Source organism: Podarcis gaigeae (genome assembly GCF_964106915.1).
Source record: "Podarcis gaigeae genome assembly, chromosome: 7".
Lineage (NCBI taxonomy): Eukaryota > Metazoa > Chordata > Lepidosauria > Squamata > Lacertidae > Podarcis > Podarcis gaigeae.
Genome location: NC_139683.1, coordinates 61,527,108 through 61,546,696, shown reverse-complemented (window position 1 = coordinate 61,546,696; position 19,589 = coordinate 61,527,108). Strand labels below are relative to the sequence as shown.

The following is a 19,589-nucleotide window of genomic DNA, read 5'->3' as shown; positions in this document are numbered from 1 at the left end:
CATACCCTCCAAGTTTCCCTATTTTCCAAGGACAGATCTGGAATTGCAAAAAGCCATCCTGGCTTCTGATCAGATCCCAGAATGTCCTTATTTTCCCTGCCAAGCTCGGGGAAGAGGATGAGCCAGCGCTTTTCCCGAGCAATGGTGGCAGAGAGAGAGCATCCTGTTGCAGCTACATGGCTGCCACTGCTGGCCTCCTTCCCTGAGCAACTCGTAGCGGCTGCTGGAGAGGAGGGTAAGGAGGAAAGGCTGTTGTTGGCAAGGCCCAACCTTGCATGACACACCAGCCCTGAGGTGCTGGCAGAGAGCAGGGCCACCCTAGGTGAGAAGGGGAAGCAGAGCAGAGTGCAAGGAAACACACATACACACACACACACACACTCTTTGTGCATCCGCATCTAATCTGGAACCTTTCTAAAATTTATTTCTTGGTGTTTCTTTTTGTAAATCTACCAAAGAATTAAATAAAATCAGGGTTAATTGCTTTTTTCAGGACAGTGGAGGGTGTGTGTGCTGTGTTCCATTGGTGTGGTGGAAATGGTCTGAGGGGACAAAAAGGGGGGGGCAGAAGAGGGTTAGTTGTGGGGAGTGATAAATGTCCCCATTTTCATCTGAGGCATATTGGAGGGTATGGCATTGCGTAGTCATTAAAGAGTGTCGGACTAGGACCTGGGAAATAAGGATTTAAATCATTACTCAGCCAGGAAGTTCACTGCTTGACTTTGAGCCACTCACGATATCTGGGCCTAATCTACCTCAGAGTTGTTGCTGTTTGTGAGACCTAGCTGCAGACTCCTCTTACTATCTGCCTTTCCTAGCCCAGTTACTTCCACTCACCAGATTATTTTCTATGCCCAAAGCGGGAAGACCAAAACATATCAGCACAAAAAAATGACCCCCCTCCTTTCACTGGCACACCTGCCAGCTGGCTCCTAGAAAATGTCGCTGGCTTTTAAGCTTTACAGAAGAGTTTTGCATCCCCTATAGTTATCTGCAGAGTCAGATAACTGACCCATGTAGCTCAGGACACTAAAAGGCAGTGAGTATCCCAAAGCTGTATTGTGGGATGGCAGAAACTGAGCCTGGGATCCTTTTGCATGTGAGGATTTAACCATTATAAATCATAGACTTGGTTTTCATTATGTGGAACTCTTTGTGTTCTTCCGAGACTCATTCCTCCAAACAGTAGCATTTTCCAATGAACTGGAATACTTTTTGGGTGTCCCAGGTTGCCAATGGGAATCTTGTGGGCTACTTTTGACAGAGGTGGGAAAATAATTCATTGGAATACTCCGTTTCAAATGCATTTTTCCACCATGCCAATAGCAGCAGCCCAACTTGCATAAATTAAGCAGCTGAAACTTTCCTAATCACTGCTGGAAAACAAGCCATTCACTAGTTTAATTTTTTGTAAGCTACTCTGAGGGGGACATAAGCCCTGCCCCAAAATTGGCAACTAAAGGTGCCGATTAGGGTGGCCAGAAGGAAAAAGGAGAAAAGGCTTGTACACCTTTAATTGGTGTGCACAATTGAGCCCTGTTCTCATACTGATGTTAGTAGAGGAAGAAACAATTCCCAAGTGCACAAAACAACCAGAAACTGCCATTAAAGGTAGACCCTGGACATTTATTTACTTTTTAAAAAGTCAACCAAGTAGCAACCCAACCATAAAATTGGGCAGGAAGGTTAGTTTGGGTCTCCTGCAGTAACTCTGGTCACATTTCAACCAAATGCTCACCTGTGCCTTATTGCAATTGCTTTTTGCATCTTCACACACATCCAAGGCAGCTTACAACATACATTTCAACAATATTAAGATTAAACCTGATCAACAAGAACGGTAGCAGATTTAATTTGCTTACATGTTGTTGCTCCAACACGTTCCATGCTGCTGACAGACGCAGAGCTCCCTTCTTTTTTTGGAGTTTCTCATACCAGCTGGATTGACTTTATGGGGGTTTGAAATCGCACTCCTTTTCTGATACAGCAAAGACTGGCTTCACTTTCCTTCCCATTGTGCAGAGTCTGAATTCAGCAAGTCAAGGAGTTACATATGGGCTGTTTTCTCTCCATCTGATAGCCTTGGCGATTGCAGTTAGTAGCTGCAGGTGGGTGGGAGGCATTTGTGTATCAGCTGAAGCTGAACAGAGGCACAATGGAGAAAAGCTACTTCCTCTCTCTCTGATTAACAGCTTGACACCAGCAGCTGACGGTTTATCTCCACACTGTGAAAAAAAAATCCTGCTTTTTGCCTGTTGTGTTGGTGTTAAAGACACATGAGCAGGCAATTTTCTTTCCTGGTTTCTTTGTAAACCCACTAGTAACTGTCCATATATCTTTATTTTTTTAAAAAAATAGAACCCTATACACACACCTTTACACTTTGATAAAAAGGTAAAGGTAAAGGTACCCCTGCCCGTACGGGCCAGTCTTGACAGACTCTGGGGTTGTGCGCCCATCTCACTCAAGAGGCCAGGGGCCAGCGCTGTCCGAAGACACTTCCGGGTCACGTGGCCAGCGTGACATCGCTACTCTGGTGGGCCAGAGCCGCACACGGAAACGCCGTTTACCTTCCCGCTGGTAAGCGGTCCCTATTTATCTACTTGCACCCGGGGGTGCTTTCGAACTGCTAGGTTGGCAGGCGCTGGGACCGAGCAGCGGGAGCGCACTCCGCCGCAGGGATTCGAACCGCCGACCTTTCGATCGGCAAGTCCTAGGCGCTGAGGCTTTAACCCACAGCGCCACCTGCGTCCCACTTTGATAACCTTATGCCAATTCATCTGTCATTGTTTTTAGCATTTCTGTTGTGTCCCTGTTTACTGGCTTCACCGCTGATGCCATATTGCAATTGTATCCTATCCATACAGCTGCATCCCCAGCACTTGTTTTTATTATGTTACCCCAGGGTTCTATTGAGAGTTAATGAGCTCTTGCCTCAAATATTAAAGGAGCCTTTGAATTAGCACAGAAAGATTGGCTATAAATATCCATACTGGCCATTGCAGGAAAAAGTGTTGTGGAAGCATCTGCTTTCTCCAGCTTGAGCCCCTTTGTTGGCAAGAGAAGCTCTATTTGGAAAGCTGATGGGGGATGGCAATCAACTGTATTTGGAGCACCTGTAACCCCTGACCAAGTAGAGAGGCTCCCAAACCCCTTTCCTTAGGAAAGCCAATCTCTTCCAACCCCCCACCCTGCTTAAGGCAACAGCCAGCCAATATATGAGTCTGTATCCTCATCTTAGGCATATTTGCATACCTCACAACCAACATATCTCATTCTAAGAAATGGGTAAAGGTTTTGAGCATTTCCAGACAACCTGTTTATAGTGAGGGTTTATCACAATTTGTTTGTGGAGAGGTTAGACAATGGATTAAAGCAAGCATTATCCCACACTTTCCAGCACATTTCCTCATCGCCTTCCTTATCATAAAATGTCAAATCTTTGGGAGATGTGGTTTCTTTTCACTAACAAACATATCTTTGTGCACACTTTCTCCTAATGCGTGTTATTTCTGTACACTGTTTTGGTTGGAAAAGTGTGAATTTTGAAAGAAAGTTGTGTTTTGATTCACGTATTCATGTTTTGATAGGAAAATGAATTAGGTAGGTTGGTGTTAAAAGGCAAACTGAACTAATCCCCCCCCCCCAATACTCTTTTCTGGGTAACGATGATGTTTCTGGGAGTCTTCTGTGCCTACCCAGTTTAGCCTACAATAAGAATCCTGGAACATGCTAGAAAAAAGTGGCAGCTCTTTAAAAGAAGGCAAATGCCTGGCAAAATCAAGGAATGGAAACCTCAATTGGGTTCTGGGCTAAATCAAAACACAATCAATGTCTCTTGTTATACAAGCTCAAGCTTTAGCTCAGTAAACCTCTCTGATGGCACAGCTGTTTTGCTCCATGTTGAAGAGGTAATTGATGTGAAGAAGCCACTGTTGAGTGTCTGACTGAGAGTTTGTGAAGCTGATATGTATGATGGTCACTGGGCTGCAATGATATGCTTCAGGCATCTGGCAAGACTCAGATTAAACTTTCCCTAACCCAATAAATTGGGGAGGAGGGGAGTCATATTGCAGTCTTACAGCATCCATCACCACCTCAAAATGGTAATCTCTAGGATTCAGCCATTATCCCACACCAGAGCCTCACACAACTCTGTTCCATACAGAACAGGTGAATAATATTGGGGTGTTAGTGATTGGCTTACATTTTTCAGCAGAAGTTTTGGGATGGGCAACCAGTTAAAACCCTTTTCTTACCTCTGTGCTTCCCTTCTCTCTTCTCCACCCCCCCAACCCCCCCCCCCAACTTTCAGAAGCAGGAATATTGGCTATTTCATTCAAGTCTGTAAAATCAAACTGGTATACCTGTAAGAGAAGGCAGGAGAAAACTGAAAAGCTATTTCACTGCAGGAAGAAAACACAACTGAGGAACAGCCGACAGCTGCAATCCCATTTCCTTTTATGTCTTTATTCACTGTTTAGCTTCTCTTTATTCCAACAGTGCAAATATGTAAGAACAGCAGGAAACCCATGTTTTAAGCAGCACATATATGCTCATGGCTGGCTATAACTAACTACATTCCCCAAGCAATGGAAAAGTAATACATGGATATCATCCTTTGAAGGAGGAGGAGGAGGACAGACTTTGCTGCAGCCGAGAGCCACAAAATGCAACTTTCCATTTAAAGTAGCCAGGCTGTCAAAATGCTAGAAACCACCACAGGCCTTCCATTTTCTTTAAAAAATACTCCCATATCCTCTTGCTATAATTTAAATGCGGTTTCGTTTTTGCTATCTACAGTATAGATATATAAAATATAGACTCTGTTTTATCACACACTTTTTGTTTGATAAATAACTTTTAAAATATCTACTGTACATAAAATGCCCATGCAATGACATTTTGTATATACCTAGTTTGCTTCTCTCTCTCTCTCTCTCTCTCTCTCTCTCTCTCTCTCGTATACACATGTACACCCACACCCACACTTGTAAGACACAATAAATATATACAGCAATAAATGTACACTTGGATTTAAGGTTAAAAAAATAAAAACAAGGCATCATTTAAGATCCAGATTAAGTAGAGGGTTGCAATTAATCACTGAAAGATGATGGCATGCTAATTCTACACATAAGAGGATTTATAGAACTGGGTACTCTATTTTCCTCTTTGTTTTTTAACATTGTTAGTGCACCACCCTGACTGATATTCAGCATAAGAGAATGACAGGAAAACAAGAGATGATTGAATTGACTAGACCTTTCCGCAGTGGTACAAAATGACACCAATAAGATTGATGGGTAATCTTTTAAAAAAATGAGAATCCTATATAAAATAGTATAAATGATACAGTTAATATGCTAGTCATTCAAGTGCTTTTCAAGAGGTGGTGGCTGGAAACACAGCAACACAAATGGAGAGGCTTTGATTATTTGTATTGTCAAATCGTACAGAACAGTGTTTCAGTTCTCAGATTTCTTGGAACTTGCAACCACCCCTTCTAAGCTTATCCTCCCTTCCGCGATCTGATGCCCCCAGTGCCATCTAGCAGAAATCTGCTCCTCTGCCCAGAAATCTTACATGCATCTTATGTGCATCCTGCTGTTGCACATCACAATCAGGGATGGCTAGTACAGGTAACTTTTAGTAGGAGTGTTGTTACCCACTTTTTCATCTTTTAGTCTCCCATCTACTGCTCCAAATGCAGGCAACCTCTTCAGGTGTTGGAGAAGGAAGAAGTAGAGTCTGCATCAAGGCATTGATCCAAAAAAAATATGTAACTGGAATTCAATGATGCAAGGAAGGAATAAGATAATGTATTAACTACCTACAAAGAAGTGAAATGGACTGAATACGTTTAAAGTCCAGTAGATACCAAAAGGAAAGGTAAACTCCTTTACTGTTCTAGGATTAAGTACCCAGTTAGATTTTTCAGTGCAAGCTTCCATGTCATCTCAGCGATGATGTGCAAGCCAAGAAAAATTTATCTAGTAGCTGTTCAGGTAGCAGTCTCTACATCTCACCTAGACTTTGGACAAATCATGCTCTGTTTATGTGCAATTTCCTCCTAAAACATGTTAGGTTTTGTTGAAACCTATGCTTTTAAAAATCTTGTCCCAGTGTGGGTCCTAAAGACCAAACCCCAAGTCAGAAAGAAGAGAGTCCTGTGACACCTTAAAAAAAGATCAAGTTTTTGTAGACTGTACACACCTTGTATGATGGGCTCCTTTGTGCATCTAACAAAGTAAGCTCTGGTCCATGAAAGCTTTTGCACAGTACTAAACATGGATAGCTTACTTGGTTAGAGCATAGTGCTGATTAACACCAAGGCTGCATGCTCAATCCCCGTAAGGGGCAGCTGCATATTCCTGCATTGCAGGGGGTAGGACTAGATGATCCTCAGGGTCCCCTCCATCTCTATGATTCTATTTTACTTTTGCTATGGCAGACTGACATGGTTGCCTCTCTGGAATTTATCAACAATCCTAGAACATAAGGAGACTGGCTGGTCACCCTGTAAGTAATTTCCCTTATTTCTCTGCAGATTGTTATGCGTCATATTGAATTCTTCCAGGGCCCTAGGAGAAACATGCTGCTATTTTGGAGCTGCATGTATTTTTTTAAAATATACATGTTTCTGTTTCTGTTTCCTTGAAAGGGGGTGGGGGTGGGGAAGTCCAAACAGAACATAAACCTTCATTCTTAACTATGAAAACCAAGCTGCCAAATTTTCCAGGTCACACAACACAGTCATACCCAAAGAGTTCTTATTCTATGAAACTGATACAAGTGCATGGGTTACTGAATGATGCAGTACTCAATTAGCATGCTATTATCAGTGGGACTGCAAGTGTCCATGTCAGAAGCCAGCCAGTTTTGCTTTCTGCAAGGAAGGGGCTTTCTGATAAGTCACCAGCTTTGCAGCCTGCTAACTGGTGAGGAATGTCTCAAACTAGACCTCCCCGAACCTTTTGTTCACAGTAAACGCAACTGCATCAGCTGTGCACCTGTAGGTTGTAAATGGATGCTGTTCTACCTTCGTATAATGCTATTTTGTAAACAGTTAATGCAAATTTCTCTTTAACAGAGTCTCCAACAACTACCAAAGCAAGCATTTCGAACGCATCTAATATTTCAGCACCAACTAGGCAATGTGGTTTACATAGCAAGGATTTATTCCCTATATTGTCTTCCTTGTCCAAGGCCTGAGACACATGGCATGTTTTTTCCGTTAGGAAAGAACTGCAATGATCCACCTTTTTCTGAGAGGTGACAAAAAAACCAACCCCTAGCAGTACAGAGACATTCTGCTCCTGCGCATTGCTTCACTGATCAAGTAAGCAGGGCTCAGCTCTGGCTCCTCAGTCATGATCGCAATGTTCTGCCATTCACCCAGCTGGTTCGATTTTTTAATGGTGTCCACCACACACAAAGCATAGAGACAGTCATCAAAAGTTGCAGCCATTGTGAGCGGCCGCCCGTCCCAGGTCCGCCTGTCATCTTGATCCTCAAACGCTTGACGGACAGCCTGCACCATCTTGATAGTTCCATGCAGGTATGGGGAAGGGATGTCGCTGAAGGCCTTTTCGGGCAGCAGGGCATTGCTGACAGGGGTGGAATCCTTCAAAAGGAGCTCTTTTTGAGGTGAGCTGTTGCTCTGCCCATACAAATCCATGCCTATGACAGTCAGCCTCCCGCTGGAGCCTACCACAACAATATCTTGCTTAAATTCCCCGGGCACGTTGAAGTTGAGGGTGACGGTGCAACACACCCCGCCTTCCAGGACCATCTGAAACGTGCAAAAGTCGTCGCTCGTGATTTGGCGGATTCCCTTGATGTAGTCCGTCTGTTTCACAAAGGTCTTAAGCAGCCCGTGCACTTTCACAGCCTTCTGGCTAGTGAGGAAGGTCAAGAGGTCAATGATGTAGGTACCAACCGAATGCAGCCCCCCGCCCCCCATCAAGTCATCGCAGCTCCAGTTGTATTTCTTCCCCAGCAGGCTCCCGCTGTGAACTTGTACCTCGCACACAAGCAGTTCTCCAACGTAGCCCTCTTGGATCAGCTGCTTCATCTTCACAAAGGCAGGCAGGAAGCGGAGGACGTTGCCCATGATGCTCATGAGCTTGGGGTAATAGTGTGCAGCTGTCATCATCCGAAAGGCATCCAGCGGAGTGGCTGTCCTGTCGCAAATGACATTCTTTCCAATCCCTGTCAGACATTGGAGAGAAAGAGTAGGTGAGGTTAGGACATCTTATGGCCCTACAGTCTAGTCTAGTAATCCAGAAAGGTCGAATCCATTTAAATATATATAAAGGTAAAGGGACCCCTGACCATTAGGTCCAGTCGTGACCGACTCTATGGTTGCGGCGCTCATCTCGCTTTATTGGCCGAGGGAGCCGGCGTACAGCTTCCGGGTCATGTGGCCAGCATGACTAAGAGCAGCGCATGGAAACGCGGTTTACCTTCCTGCTGGAGCGGTACCTATTATCTACTTGCACTTTGTTTGTTTTTTTATATATATTTTTATTAAATTTTCAAATACAAAACAACATTATACACTTCATACATCTTAGATTTTATTTCTTTTTTTGACTTCCCTCAACTTGTCTGCAAATCCTTCATATTTTAACTTTAAACACATTTCTATTTTGTTGTTTATATTATTGCTGTGAACTTCATCCCATTTTAATACTTATTTCCCATCACAATGCTTCGTTAAAACTTACAAACGTAATCTGATTATCACTTAATTTCTGCAAATATTCAATAAATTTTTCCCAATCTTCTGTGAATCTTTGATCTTGTCGGTTTCGGATCCTTCCTGTCATTCTGTCCAATTCTGCATTTTGCAGAATTGTATCTACTTGCACTTTGATGTGCTTTCGAACTGCTAGGTTGGCAGGAGCAGGGACCGAGCAACGGGAGCTCACCCCGTCACAGGGATTCGTAACACCGACCTTCTGATCGGCAAGACCTAGGCTCTGTAGTTTAACCCACAGCACCACTCACGTTTCTCTTAAATATATATATGGGGGATTAATCATTCATGCACAATCATTGCTTGTCTTATGGCTTCCAGAAGACACAGTGAAAATATTCCATTTTAGTTTCACTTACAGAGAAAGTGGTGTGAACTGAATTCAGGGCTTCTGACCATCACCACGTGGAAACAGCTTTATTTCTTGGCATGCAAGAAAATATGATGCCACTCTGAAAAGGGTGACTATGGAACTCATGTCATCATAAGAACAAAAACCATTGGTCTACGCCAAACCTTTTGCAAGAGGTTCTCCTTGACCTTTATTAGTGTCTGCAACTCTTCCTGATTTTGTATCATCTTCAGATTTTATTAACTATATTCCCTACTCGTTTATAAGTACTGTTTATAAGGGAAATCTGGTTCTGTCTGAACCCAGCAGAGTTCTGTCAACTTATTTACCTATTTAGCTGAAATGTTATTATTCCCTGCTACAATACTAATAAACAGAATATAGTCTTTAAAGGGATGAATATGCTGTTCTGCACTTAGGATTTCTGTGAACAGGTGGCATTACCTCACAGAAAATAACCTGGGTATTATCTCAGGGGTTATAATTCAGTTCCTTGCATGTGTACTGGCTATCCATTGAATTCTCTTGCCATATTTCCGTCATTACAATAGCTATGTTTTTCAAAAAAAGTTTCTGAATATATACTTTGAATTTATTGTACAGACCATAGATTTAAAGCACATTCCCCGGCCTGCAAAGATTCATGGGAACTGCAGTTTACCCCTCACAGAGCTGCAATACACAGCATACTTAACACACTACAGTTCCCAATTCTTTTGGGGGAGGGTGCTTTCAATGTCCAGTGTGTATGCAGCCTGTATCTCTTAAAACTAAGAGTGTTAACTCCAGTTCATGGTCACAGATACTACATTTTACATAGACATCCCTGTCATCTCCAAAAAGAGGCATAATTGAAGCAAGCGAGCCCATCCAACAGGTCTAAAGCCTCCTGGTTAAACTGAACAGAGCAAGGAAGTGCTTCTAGTTCAGCATGAGCTATATCATCTCAGTAAGATTATCAAATAACCCTTTATTTAAAGTAGGCCACCCCTGATTTAAAGGATTGTTCCTTATTTGACACTATTGCCATCCTACACAACCGTGGTTTCTAAACTATTTCCTGGAGAGTTCCTCGGAAGCTTATCAAGGGTTCTTGAAAGAGGAGATGGGTCATGGAGGACACTCCTTGATGTAAAGTTACGGAAGGGTGCTAGTGAGATGTTCCACACACAATTCATGATAAAACAGCAGGAGACCTGCTCGAGGCCTAGCCACTGCTCTGAATGACTTAACTTGCTCCAGGATTTTTTGCTGGGTGAAAATATTCTCTGGTGGTAGCATGTTTGAAATGGCTATAAAAGATAAGGGATACTGAATATTTCAGAATATTCCCTGCTTTAACAGAACAAACCTCTCTGATTTTTAGTACTTTGATCTGGCAACCATAGGCATGTTTATTTTCTACTGAGCTTATTCCTCAAACGTCCAGATTGCCTGTTTAGTGCCTCCGAACCTTTGTTACTAAAAATCAACCATCTCCCACTGTGTCTCCTTGATTCATATAAAATTAGACTTGTTTGGCTTCAGAGAGAGAATTCATGAAGCTGACCTACATTCCTTTAATAGGTAAAAGTTCCAATTGTACCTTTGGCTGCAAAGCTATTCAGTGTAAATCTGTGATCTTAACAAGTCTTTGTCAACAGAATATGTCCTCTCCGTAGGACTCTAGGATTGGGATACAGCCAGAAATGCAGAAATCCTGCCTTTATAGAAACCTGCAACACATTTTCCAAGCCCCAAAGGCACATACCAAACTATTCATATGGCCAAGGGGGTAGAAGTCTCAGCGCAGCAGTGGTTGGCAGCAGCCTTCGCAAATATATGAAGATTTTGTTCCATTGCTTCTGGGCTTCCATTGGCAATGCCCTTTAAGCCCTGAATTGCTCAGGAATCACAATGGGTATGGCCCAATCCCAGAGTGGGTAGGCCACTTCCTGTTAGAGGCGATGATAACTTATCATCTGCTATAACTTATCATCTGAATTCAAGTATCAATACATAAAGATCCTCCAAACTAAAATTAAGTACTGCAAAGAGCAAATGTTATGTTATGAACAGGCCTTTCTGGTGGTGTCCCTACCCACCCCAATGAGGGTGGAGGAAGCCCCAAAGATACCAGAGGTGTAGGGGGACTTTGTTTATGCTGCTCAACTTCCCTGCATAAGAGTTGGTGTGCAGGGTAGGCTAGCAGCAGCCGGCACTTTCCCACATAGCCTCCAGACAGCCCCAGAGCTTTGTTTTAGTTGTGGATATTTTTGGACACAGTATTTTTGGTATGGATTGAAGACCAAATGGTAGAGAGGGCATTTAAAGGGTGTTCAGAGGGTGCTCCCCACTTTATGCTATTTGACTTACGCACGTGGGGGCCTAGAACGTAACTCCCACCTAAGTGGGGAGTCACCTGTACCAGGCAAACACGTTCTTATCTACCCATCTTGGATGAACATTTTAGGCATTATTTTACATTTGCTGGTTTTCAATTGATTTTACCTGTTTGCATTTTTTTCTTGTTGAGTCGCTTGGAGACCTTTTTTTTTATAAAGCAACTACCAAATGTAAACAAATAATAATGCCTAATAATAATAATAATATTGCCACCACAACTCCCATGAAGGTTCTGGTATATTGCTGTAGGGCTGCTGAGAACCCCAGCAGCAGGGGTTGGCAACTGGAAGCCCAGATATTGTTGTTGTTGTTGTTAATAATAATATTGTTATTATTACCACTCTGAGTGGCTCCCAACAGAATTAAAAGCACAGTAGAACATCAAACATTAAAAACTTCCCTAAACAGGGATGCCTTCAGATGTCTTCTAAAAGTCAGATAGTTGTTTATTTCCTTGACATCTGGTGGGAGGGCGTTCCACAGGGCAGGCACCGCTACTGAGAAGGCCCATTACCAAATTTCAGTCACCTGCATACAAGAACCAGCAAAATCTCACTGGCTTCTCTTAAAAGCCGCCAGCTCTTGCCTTAAAAACAGGCCAGGTTCCTTAGGAGCTCTGGATCAAATGAGTACAGTGGTGCCCCGCAAAACGAACGCCTCACAAGACGAAAAACCCGCTAGACGAAAGGGTTTTCCGTTTTGGAGGCGCTTCGCAAAACGAATTTCCCTATGGGCTTGCTTCGCGGTGGGGAGCAAAGGGCACAATTATTTCAGTTTGCATTGAGTGCAGCGAGAAAGTTGTGATAATATGCCCTGGTAAGATAAAAAAATGATTTTTCTGCCTGGAGACAGATGAGTGGGTGCTCCTGGCCTAGCAATTATTTGGATTGAGAATGGTTGAGCGGTACAGAGAGCTGATTGGCCAGAGAATGAGAGATTGACAGAAAACCATCCAGGATTCTCTCTACATTGAAATGGCTCATGGAAAGATATGTGAGACAGGAAAGAGTATAGTTTTGAAATATTGGTAGTTTGATAGTTTTGCTTGGTAGTCCGATTAATGAAGCCTTGACAGCTATTCAAAACAAATACAATCCCCCCGAATACATCTTGGACCTGACCAACCACTGCCTAACCAACACGTACTTCATCCACAATGGACAAAGATACAAACAGATAGAAGGAGCACCTATGGGATCACCCCTCTCACCGGTCATCGCAAACCTGTACATGGAACACTTTGAAACCAATGCTTTAGACAAGTCAGAACACAAACCCAAACTTTGGCTCAGATATGTTGACGACACCTTTGTAATTTGGCCACACGGGAAGGAAAAACTGGATAGCTTCCTCACACATCTCAACAACTTACACCCCAAAATACAATTCACTATGGAAATAGAAGCCAACAACCAACTTCCCTTCCTTGACGTCCTAATCTACAAAAAACCTGATGGCTCCCTAGGACACACTATCTACCAGAAAAAAACACACACCAACCGCTACTTACATGCACAATCACACCACCACCCTGCACAAATAAACTCCGTAGCCAAGACTCTCATCTCCAGAACCAAACGCCTGGCTGACAAAGACCACTTGACAACTGAGTTACAGAATCTCTCAAATGTGTTAATTGCCAATGGATACCAGCAAAACAGGATTACGAAGCTAATCCAAAAGGAAACACCCCCCAAAAACCAAGACACAGAAGAAAACAATGGCATGGCCCTCCTTCCTTATATCAAGGGCACTACAGATAAAATTAGCAAAATCCTCCATAAACACAATATCAAAACAGCCTTTTGCACCAACCAAAAAATAGCCAATATCCTCAGAAACCCCAAGGATAAAATCCAGTTGGAAAACCAAGGGATCTATGAAATACCCTGCAAAGTCTGCCCAGCCACGTACATTGGACAAACAAACAGACGAATAAATGCACGTATCGCAGAACACAAGAATGCCGTCAAAAAAGAAGAAAAAACTTCCTCTCTTTTCCAACACATGAAAGAAACAGGACACGAAATTAATTTTGCAGATTCCAAATTGCTCTTTAACACGGAACATCACCACAAGAGAATAATCATGGAAGCCATCGAGATAGAGAAACACCCTCACAACATGAACAAGCGTGACGACACATCCCGCTTGCCAGACATCTGGAAATTAGCCCTCTCCACAAAAACTGACACCAGATCCAGAGGCACACAGAACGCCAACACCAATCAACCACACCAGACCCAAACCCAGACCCTCTCCACAGATGAATTACTGACACCATCCAGTAGCCAATCCATGGTGGCACCTCCGGATGCTGCACCCCCCTGCAATCCCTACACAGATCTGGCTGACACAAGCCACAAAACCACAGCTCGCCCCTATACACGAAGCCAAGCCAAAGCACAACTAAGTGCAATACAGCCATCTTCTCAGGAAAACTCTTCACAAAGTTCAAGAGGTCAAGACACAAAGACTTTAGCAACTAATCCACACCTAATGACCCACCTAAGTGGTACTCAGGATATCACTCAAGAAATCACTCAAGGTATCTCTCAAGTAATTAAGGAACAAAAGAAGAAAAGGCACACTAGCCTGGGAACTTCCTCTCTGCCCAGAACATTGGAGGCTAGACACCACACCCCCTCTACAGTATTTATAGGAACTCAAACATTGAGATCCCGCTCTGTTCCAGTAACAAGAAGCCGAAAGCACCAGCCTGAAGATGACGAGTGAGACCTCGTCGAAACGTCGCCTAGACACCCCAACTTTTACACGGGAAGACACCCGAGGACACCAAAACCTGCATATATGTATATATATATACACATGACATCCCTTGGGAAACGTAGTTCAGGGTGCTGGGAATTATAGCCCTGTGAGGGGTAAACTAGTTTCCAGGATTCTATGGTGGAAGTCATGTGCTTTGAAGCTATGGTGTGTATGCAGGACCCCCCCCCCACTCTTTGTGTGTGTGTGTGTGTGTGTGTGTGTGTGTGTGTGTCCAATTCAAGACAACTGTTCTGAATTTCAAAGAGGACCATATATGCTATTAAATATTTTAGAAGGATTTTTTAAAAAGAGAGACTCTGCAGAGTGTATTAAACAAAACAACAACAGCAATGACATTTTGCTCTAATTCATTCCAGCTCTTCTTTCCTTTTTGTCCAAAAAAATTATTTTTGTTGTGAATTAGTTTTTGGCTTTTGTGAGAATATGAACCTAGTACATGTAAGAATATAGTCCATACAGAGGCTGTGGGGAGGCTGGCTTTTTACTTGAACAACTGGACAGAATACTGTCTGTGCATTTTCTTTTATTGTTTACACCAGACTTACAAAGGGATAGAAGGTTATACTTTTCCATGAAAGCTACAAATCAGGGCCAACTAATTTGCTAAAAATGTGTATCAAAAAGAATATCATTCCAGGCACTATGAAACCCTATGAGAGTGACCCTAAAGGTTAAAAAAAAGCTCACATTCTATACTGGAATCAGGGCGAAGAGTTCAAAAGGAAGTTTTAGCTTAAGAGTATGTGCCCATCCATTTCCCTGCAGGCATCTGTCCTCACATAACCCTTCCCATTGCCTCCTATTACCCTTCATGGACTGTGCTTTAGTGACATACTTCATGTGATGTGACAAGTTGACGTGCCCAGAATCCAAATTCATCCCATAGTACAGCCCTGAAGTACCCAGTGACAGTCGCATTAAAGACATCAGCAGGGGGCAAAGCTCATGGAAAGCCATTCCCTTTGGCTGTTCCATAAAAGGTCACGTCTGGCTGGAATAAGTAAAAGGGAGGAAAGCACGGAATATGACACACCACAAAACTGGTGAACTAGAGCCAAACCCTGGTACAGTGTAAGTGTGCAGCTCACACATGAGTACAATTCCTCCTATCTTATAGAAATACCGCTTGTCATTAACAACAGCTTCTCAGTATCCTAAAAATCAGTGCTATTTTTCTAGAAAAAGAGGTGCCGGAACTCACCATGAATGCCTCCCTTGTTCTCCTCTAATGGCAATGGTGCCCACCTGAGAGGTTCCAGTGGGTTCTGGCTTTAAAAAGTGCTGCTTTTAAACTAGGGTTGCCATATTTCAAAAAGTGAACTGAAAAGTTGTTGAGCTTTATTTGCACATGTCCTGGTGCACGTTTAGCTATGTGCACCAGGATTTGCAGGTGCCACCAATCAGCTGATCACCTGTGCTTTCAACCCCCTTTTGGTCCATCCATACCTGCCCCATACCTGACATCATATATGACAATTAGGGCCAGTGGGCTTGGCTTCGTCACCTGCAGGGCTGGGCAATATCGTCCGAAACCGGTTTCAAGTCCATGATACTGGTGTCATAATTTTTGACCTGGTGATATATTTGTGTGTGTGTGTGTGTGTGTGTGTGTGTGTTTGGGAACCACTGCATTATAATATTATACCATGAAACCAGTCAATTCCTCTACATAGCTCCATCCTTATTTCAGACATCGTGATATATTAGCATATCACTATGTTTAGCTGGTGCTATATCACAATGTTGAAAACCAGATCACACCCAGCCCTAGTTACCCATAGGCTGGAGGTTCCCAGCTGCTGAGCTATGGTTTCTGTGTAAGAGAAGCAGAGCTATCATTGGAAGCATACAGAGAAAAGCTATGGGGGGAAAATATTATTACCAGTGGTAATGTGTGACTTGGCCACATGAGTCCAAGGGTTAATGATGCCCTCAAAGTTACAGCTTTTGCCTAAAAATAACTGTGCACTTTATTGAGATATGAATCAGATAAACATTTCAAAAGCTAGCAATGCTTTGAATTTGTGCTATCCCAAATAAATGATCTTGTAAGCCACCTCAAAAACATTTTAGCTAGAATTGGTGGCAGGAAATAAATAAATGACAGTCATTATGAGGGACAATTCCTGTATGATCAATGACTTTATAAAAATAAGGATCTCAGCCAAATATACCTGAAGCTAATTAAAGTTCTTGATATATTGGTCTGTCAATAATGCTAGAACATTTGGTGCTTAGGTTTGTAGAATTTCCCATTCAACGTTATGAATTAATTGCATCACTTTTGCAAGACAGAGCTGTCCTTGCCATGTCAAATGTAGCTGCACATTCAGGTTTATTCATCCTTTACGTTGGATTCTATCATCATAATGAAATGAGGAATGACAGAAAATTGAAATGAAGGAGGAAGCAAGGATGGAAAAGTTTGATCCTTTCAAAATATGTTCTAGTATTGTGATCTAACCTTTTAAAGGACTGGAAACTCTATACGGGAAGGAGGCCACATTGATAAAATGCCAGATAAGCTGAGCTATCATATACTACTTGGATGCAAAATTTGAAACTGAAGCAAAGTATTGATTAATATAGTCAGTTTCCCTCGCCAAAAGAGGAAGTACAAGTGTTTGCTACAAGGAATATTCAGTCCTCTGTGTCCAAAGGCTACAGTTCTGTACACACTTAAGCTGCTAAAACACACATCTATTTTCTTTCAACGACATTTAAGCAAAAACAAAAAAAATTCCTTCCAGTAGCACCTTAAAGACCAACTAAGTTAGTTCTTGGTATGAGCTTTCATGTGCATGCATATATATATTTTTTAAAATATATATATATATATTTTAAAAAGGTTCCGACATAACATAGGCTGCTGATTGTTTAAATGAATCTGGTACAAATAAATCATTCTTACTATAAACGAACTCATGCAGCTACCATGCAGAGAAATTCTACCTGTTCCCACCTTAAGCCTCTTCTTTCTCATCTGTATTCTGCTACTCACTTAATTCCCCCCCCCCCCATTCAATTATTATAATTTCTCTATTCTTGTGAAAAGGAAAAAGTAACCAATAAAGAGAAACACTTTACGCTTCTGTTCCTGACCTTCAAATGCATGCATTTTTTAGTTCCTGCTTATGTTCTCTCTATATTTTCCTTCTCTGTCTGTCTTGTATTCTTCCATTTTTGTTGCTTCTTAATCCCTGCATTTGTTCCCCTGTTTTTCAGTTTCTGCTTATTCTTTTACAGCTCTTTATCAATGGAGCTCTTTCACAGCCAATATTTGTTTTAAATCATCAAGTTCTTTAAAAAAAAAAGAAGAAGCCTTCAGATGGATTAATTCCAGGTAGCCTAGATATAATCATTTTTGACCCATCCAGCTTATAATGTGATTAGTCATGCCCACTAGGCTTACAATCTGTCTTTTTTTGTTATAAACAGTGACTATGGCTCCCCCGCCCCAAAATGGGCCGGATTTAAGTAAATAGTAGCACTAGCAGGTGCCAGGCAAAGGACAAGATGGCACTCTCCCCCATCTGTGTACAAAACCCAACCAAACTATCAGCTAAAGCGTACTTCAACACTGGCAATGGAACAGCACCCTCCCCTGCACTTGGAGGCAGCTAGCTGAGTTGGTACAGTGCCAGTCGTGTGGCACAAACAGCTCTATCTACTTCCTCCTTCTCAACATCTGCCACCTGAGGCAGCTGCCTCACCCTGCCTAATGTCCTGGGAAAGATGCTTCCCAGATGAAAAGTCATACAGGTCAAATGTGGTACTCCTGTTCATGTGCACAGAAAATGGAGCCGATTCAGTCATGTTGAAGTACTTAGCTATAAAAACGCACCAGATTAATAAACTAAGCTCTAATTCAGTTGCAAACAATGTGACCTACTTAACATGAAAACACTGGCTCTTCCTATGTTGGACCTCAGAAACCACACTTCATTTCCTGTATTTCCATTGCTTTCATGTGTCCCATTTGGAAAACTGGACACAGAAATTATAACCTCCAGGTTCTGCAAATTGTACTGAAGTCCCACCACCACCCAATCATGCTACCCAGAAGTTCCATAACAGATAAAGATGTGTTACCCTAATGTCAAAGGAAGAGGTGGCAGAGAACAGATGGGGGAACAAGTTCTTCCTGTTTCATATTATTAACATCTGTTCACCACACAATGTATTCACTTCACATTTATATTCAAACAGGGGGAAATGACCTTTTTTGGGGGGAATGAGAGAAGTTAAATGTAACTGTGAACCACAGCAGTGACAGGAACAGGAGAAAAAGGATAGCCTCAAGGGAGGAACTGGAAGTAGATTATGTCACTTCAACCATTATAGAAGCAAGAATTTCCTGCTTGACTTAATACATCATACATCATTCTTGTACAAGACCAGGAATGGTCATCCACTCCTAATTTGTACTTCCGAAAGTGACCATTCCCAGAATACATGGCCCAGACAGAGTCACAAGAGGAGTTCTTTTAAGTGCTATAATTTACATCCCAACAGGGAGCCTTATGTCCTTTCAGACACTAATGATTGGTCTCCTTTGTTTATACACTAGGGTTTCCTCTGAAAGCTACATGAAGAAGAAAGAAAGCTGCCCTGTTCTTTCTTATTAAATTCTCTGCAGCTTAAAGTGTGCTGTGTTTTGTGCAGCCTACAGCTGCTGTGAAATTTGGCTCTTAGGTACTACCTTTTCTGTTCATTAACCTCACCACAAATTGGTTAAGTTGGGATTCTAGGGCCATTTTGCTGGCCTTGTTTTATAGCAAGAGTGAGGAACCTATCGCCCTCCAGATGTTTTGGGATGCAATCTAACCCTATCTACCTGACAGTGAGCCTCACTGAATTCAGTAGAACTTACTCCTGAGTAGATATACCGTAATTTTTGCTCTATAAGACTCACTTTTTCTCTCCTAAAAAGTATGGGGAAATGTGTGTGCATCTTATGGAGCGAATGCAGGCTGCGCAGCTACCCCAGAAGCCAGAACAGCAAGAGGGATCGCTGCTTTCGCTGCGCAGCGATCCCTCTTGCTGTTCCGGCTTCTGGGATTCAGAATATTTTTTTTCTTGTTTTCCTCCTCCAAAAATTAGGTGCGTCTTATGGTCTGGTGCATCTTATAGAGCGAAAAATACGGTAGGTAGAATTCTCTAAGTCCTAACAAAAGCAATGGAACAGGACTTCATTGCAACTACCTTCTCAGTGCAATCCTATGCAATTTCCATGGGACTCTCAATTAAGTGTATACTGGAGTGCTTTCAATAGGACTTTGATGCAACCAACTT

General features: G+C 42.4%; 2 protein-coding genes across 2 annotated transcripts in view; one reads left to right on the top strand and one right to left on the bottom strand.

Annotated features, from left to right (window-relative positions):
* Positions 1 to 19,589, top strand: part of LOC310848373 (tRNA selenocysteine 1-associated protein 1) — a gene marked incomplete at its 5' end in the record, with an annotated part of 107,661 nt that overhangs the window by 11,600 nt on the left and 76,472 nt on the right. The gene's annotated exons all lie outside the window — the stretch shown is intronic.
* GFOD1 (Gfo/Idh/MocA-like oxidoreductase domain containing 1) overlaps positions 4,445 to 19,589 on the bottom strand; it is a 45,282-nt gene continuing 30,137 nt past the window's right edge. The window contains exon 2 of the mRNA XM_083747387.1: positions 4,445 to 8,214. Within this exon, the coding sequence (XP_083603513.1) occupies positions 7,295 to 8,214 (920 nt within the window). The 3' untranslated portion in view covers positions 4,445 to 7,294. The remainder of the gene's footprint in view (positions 8,215 to 19,589) is intronic.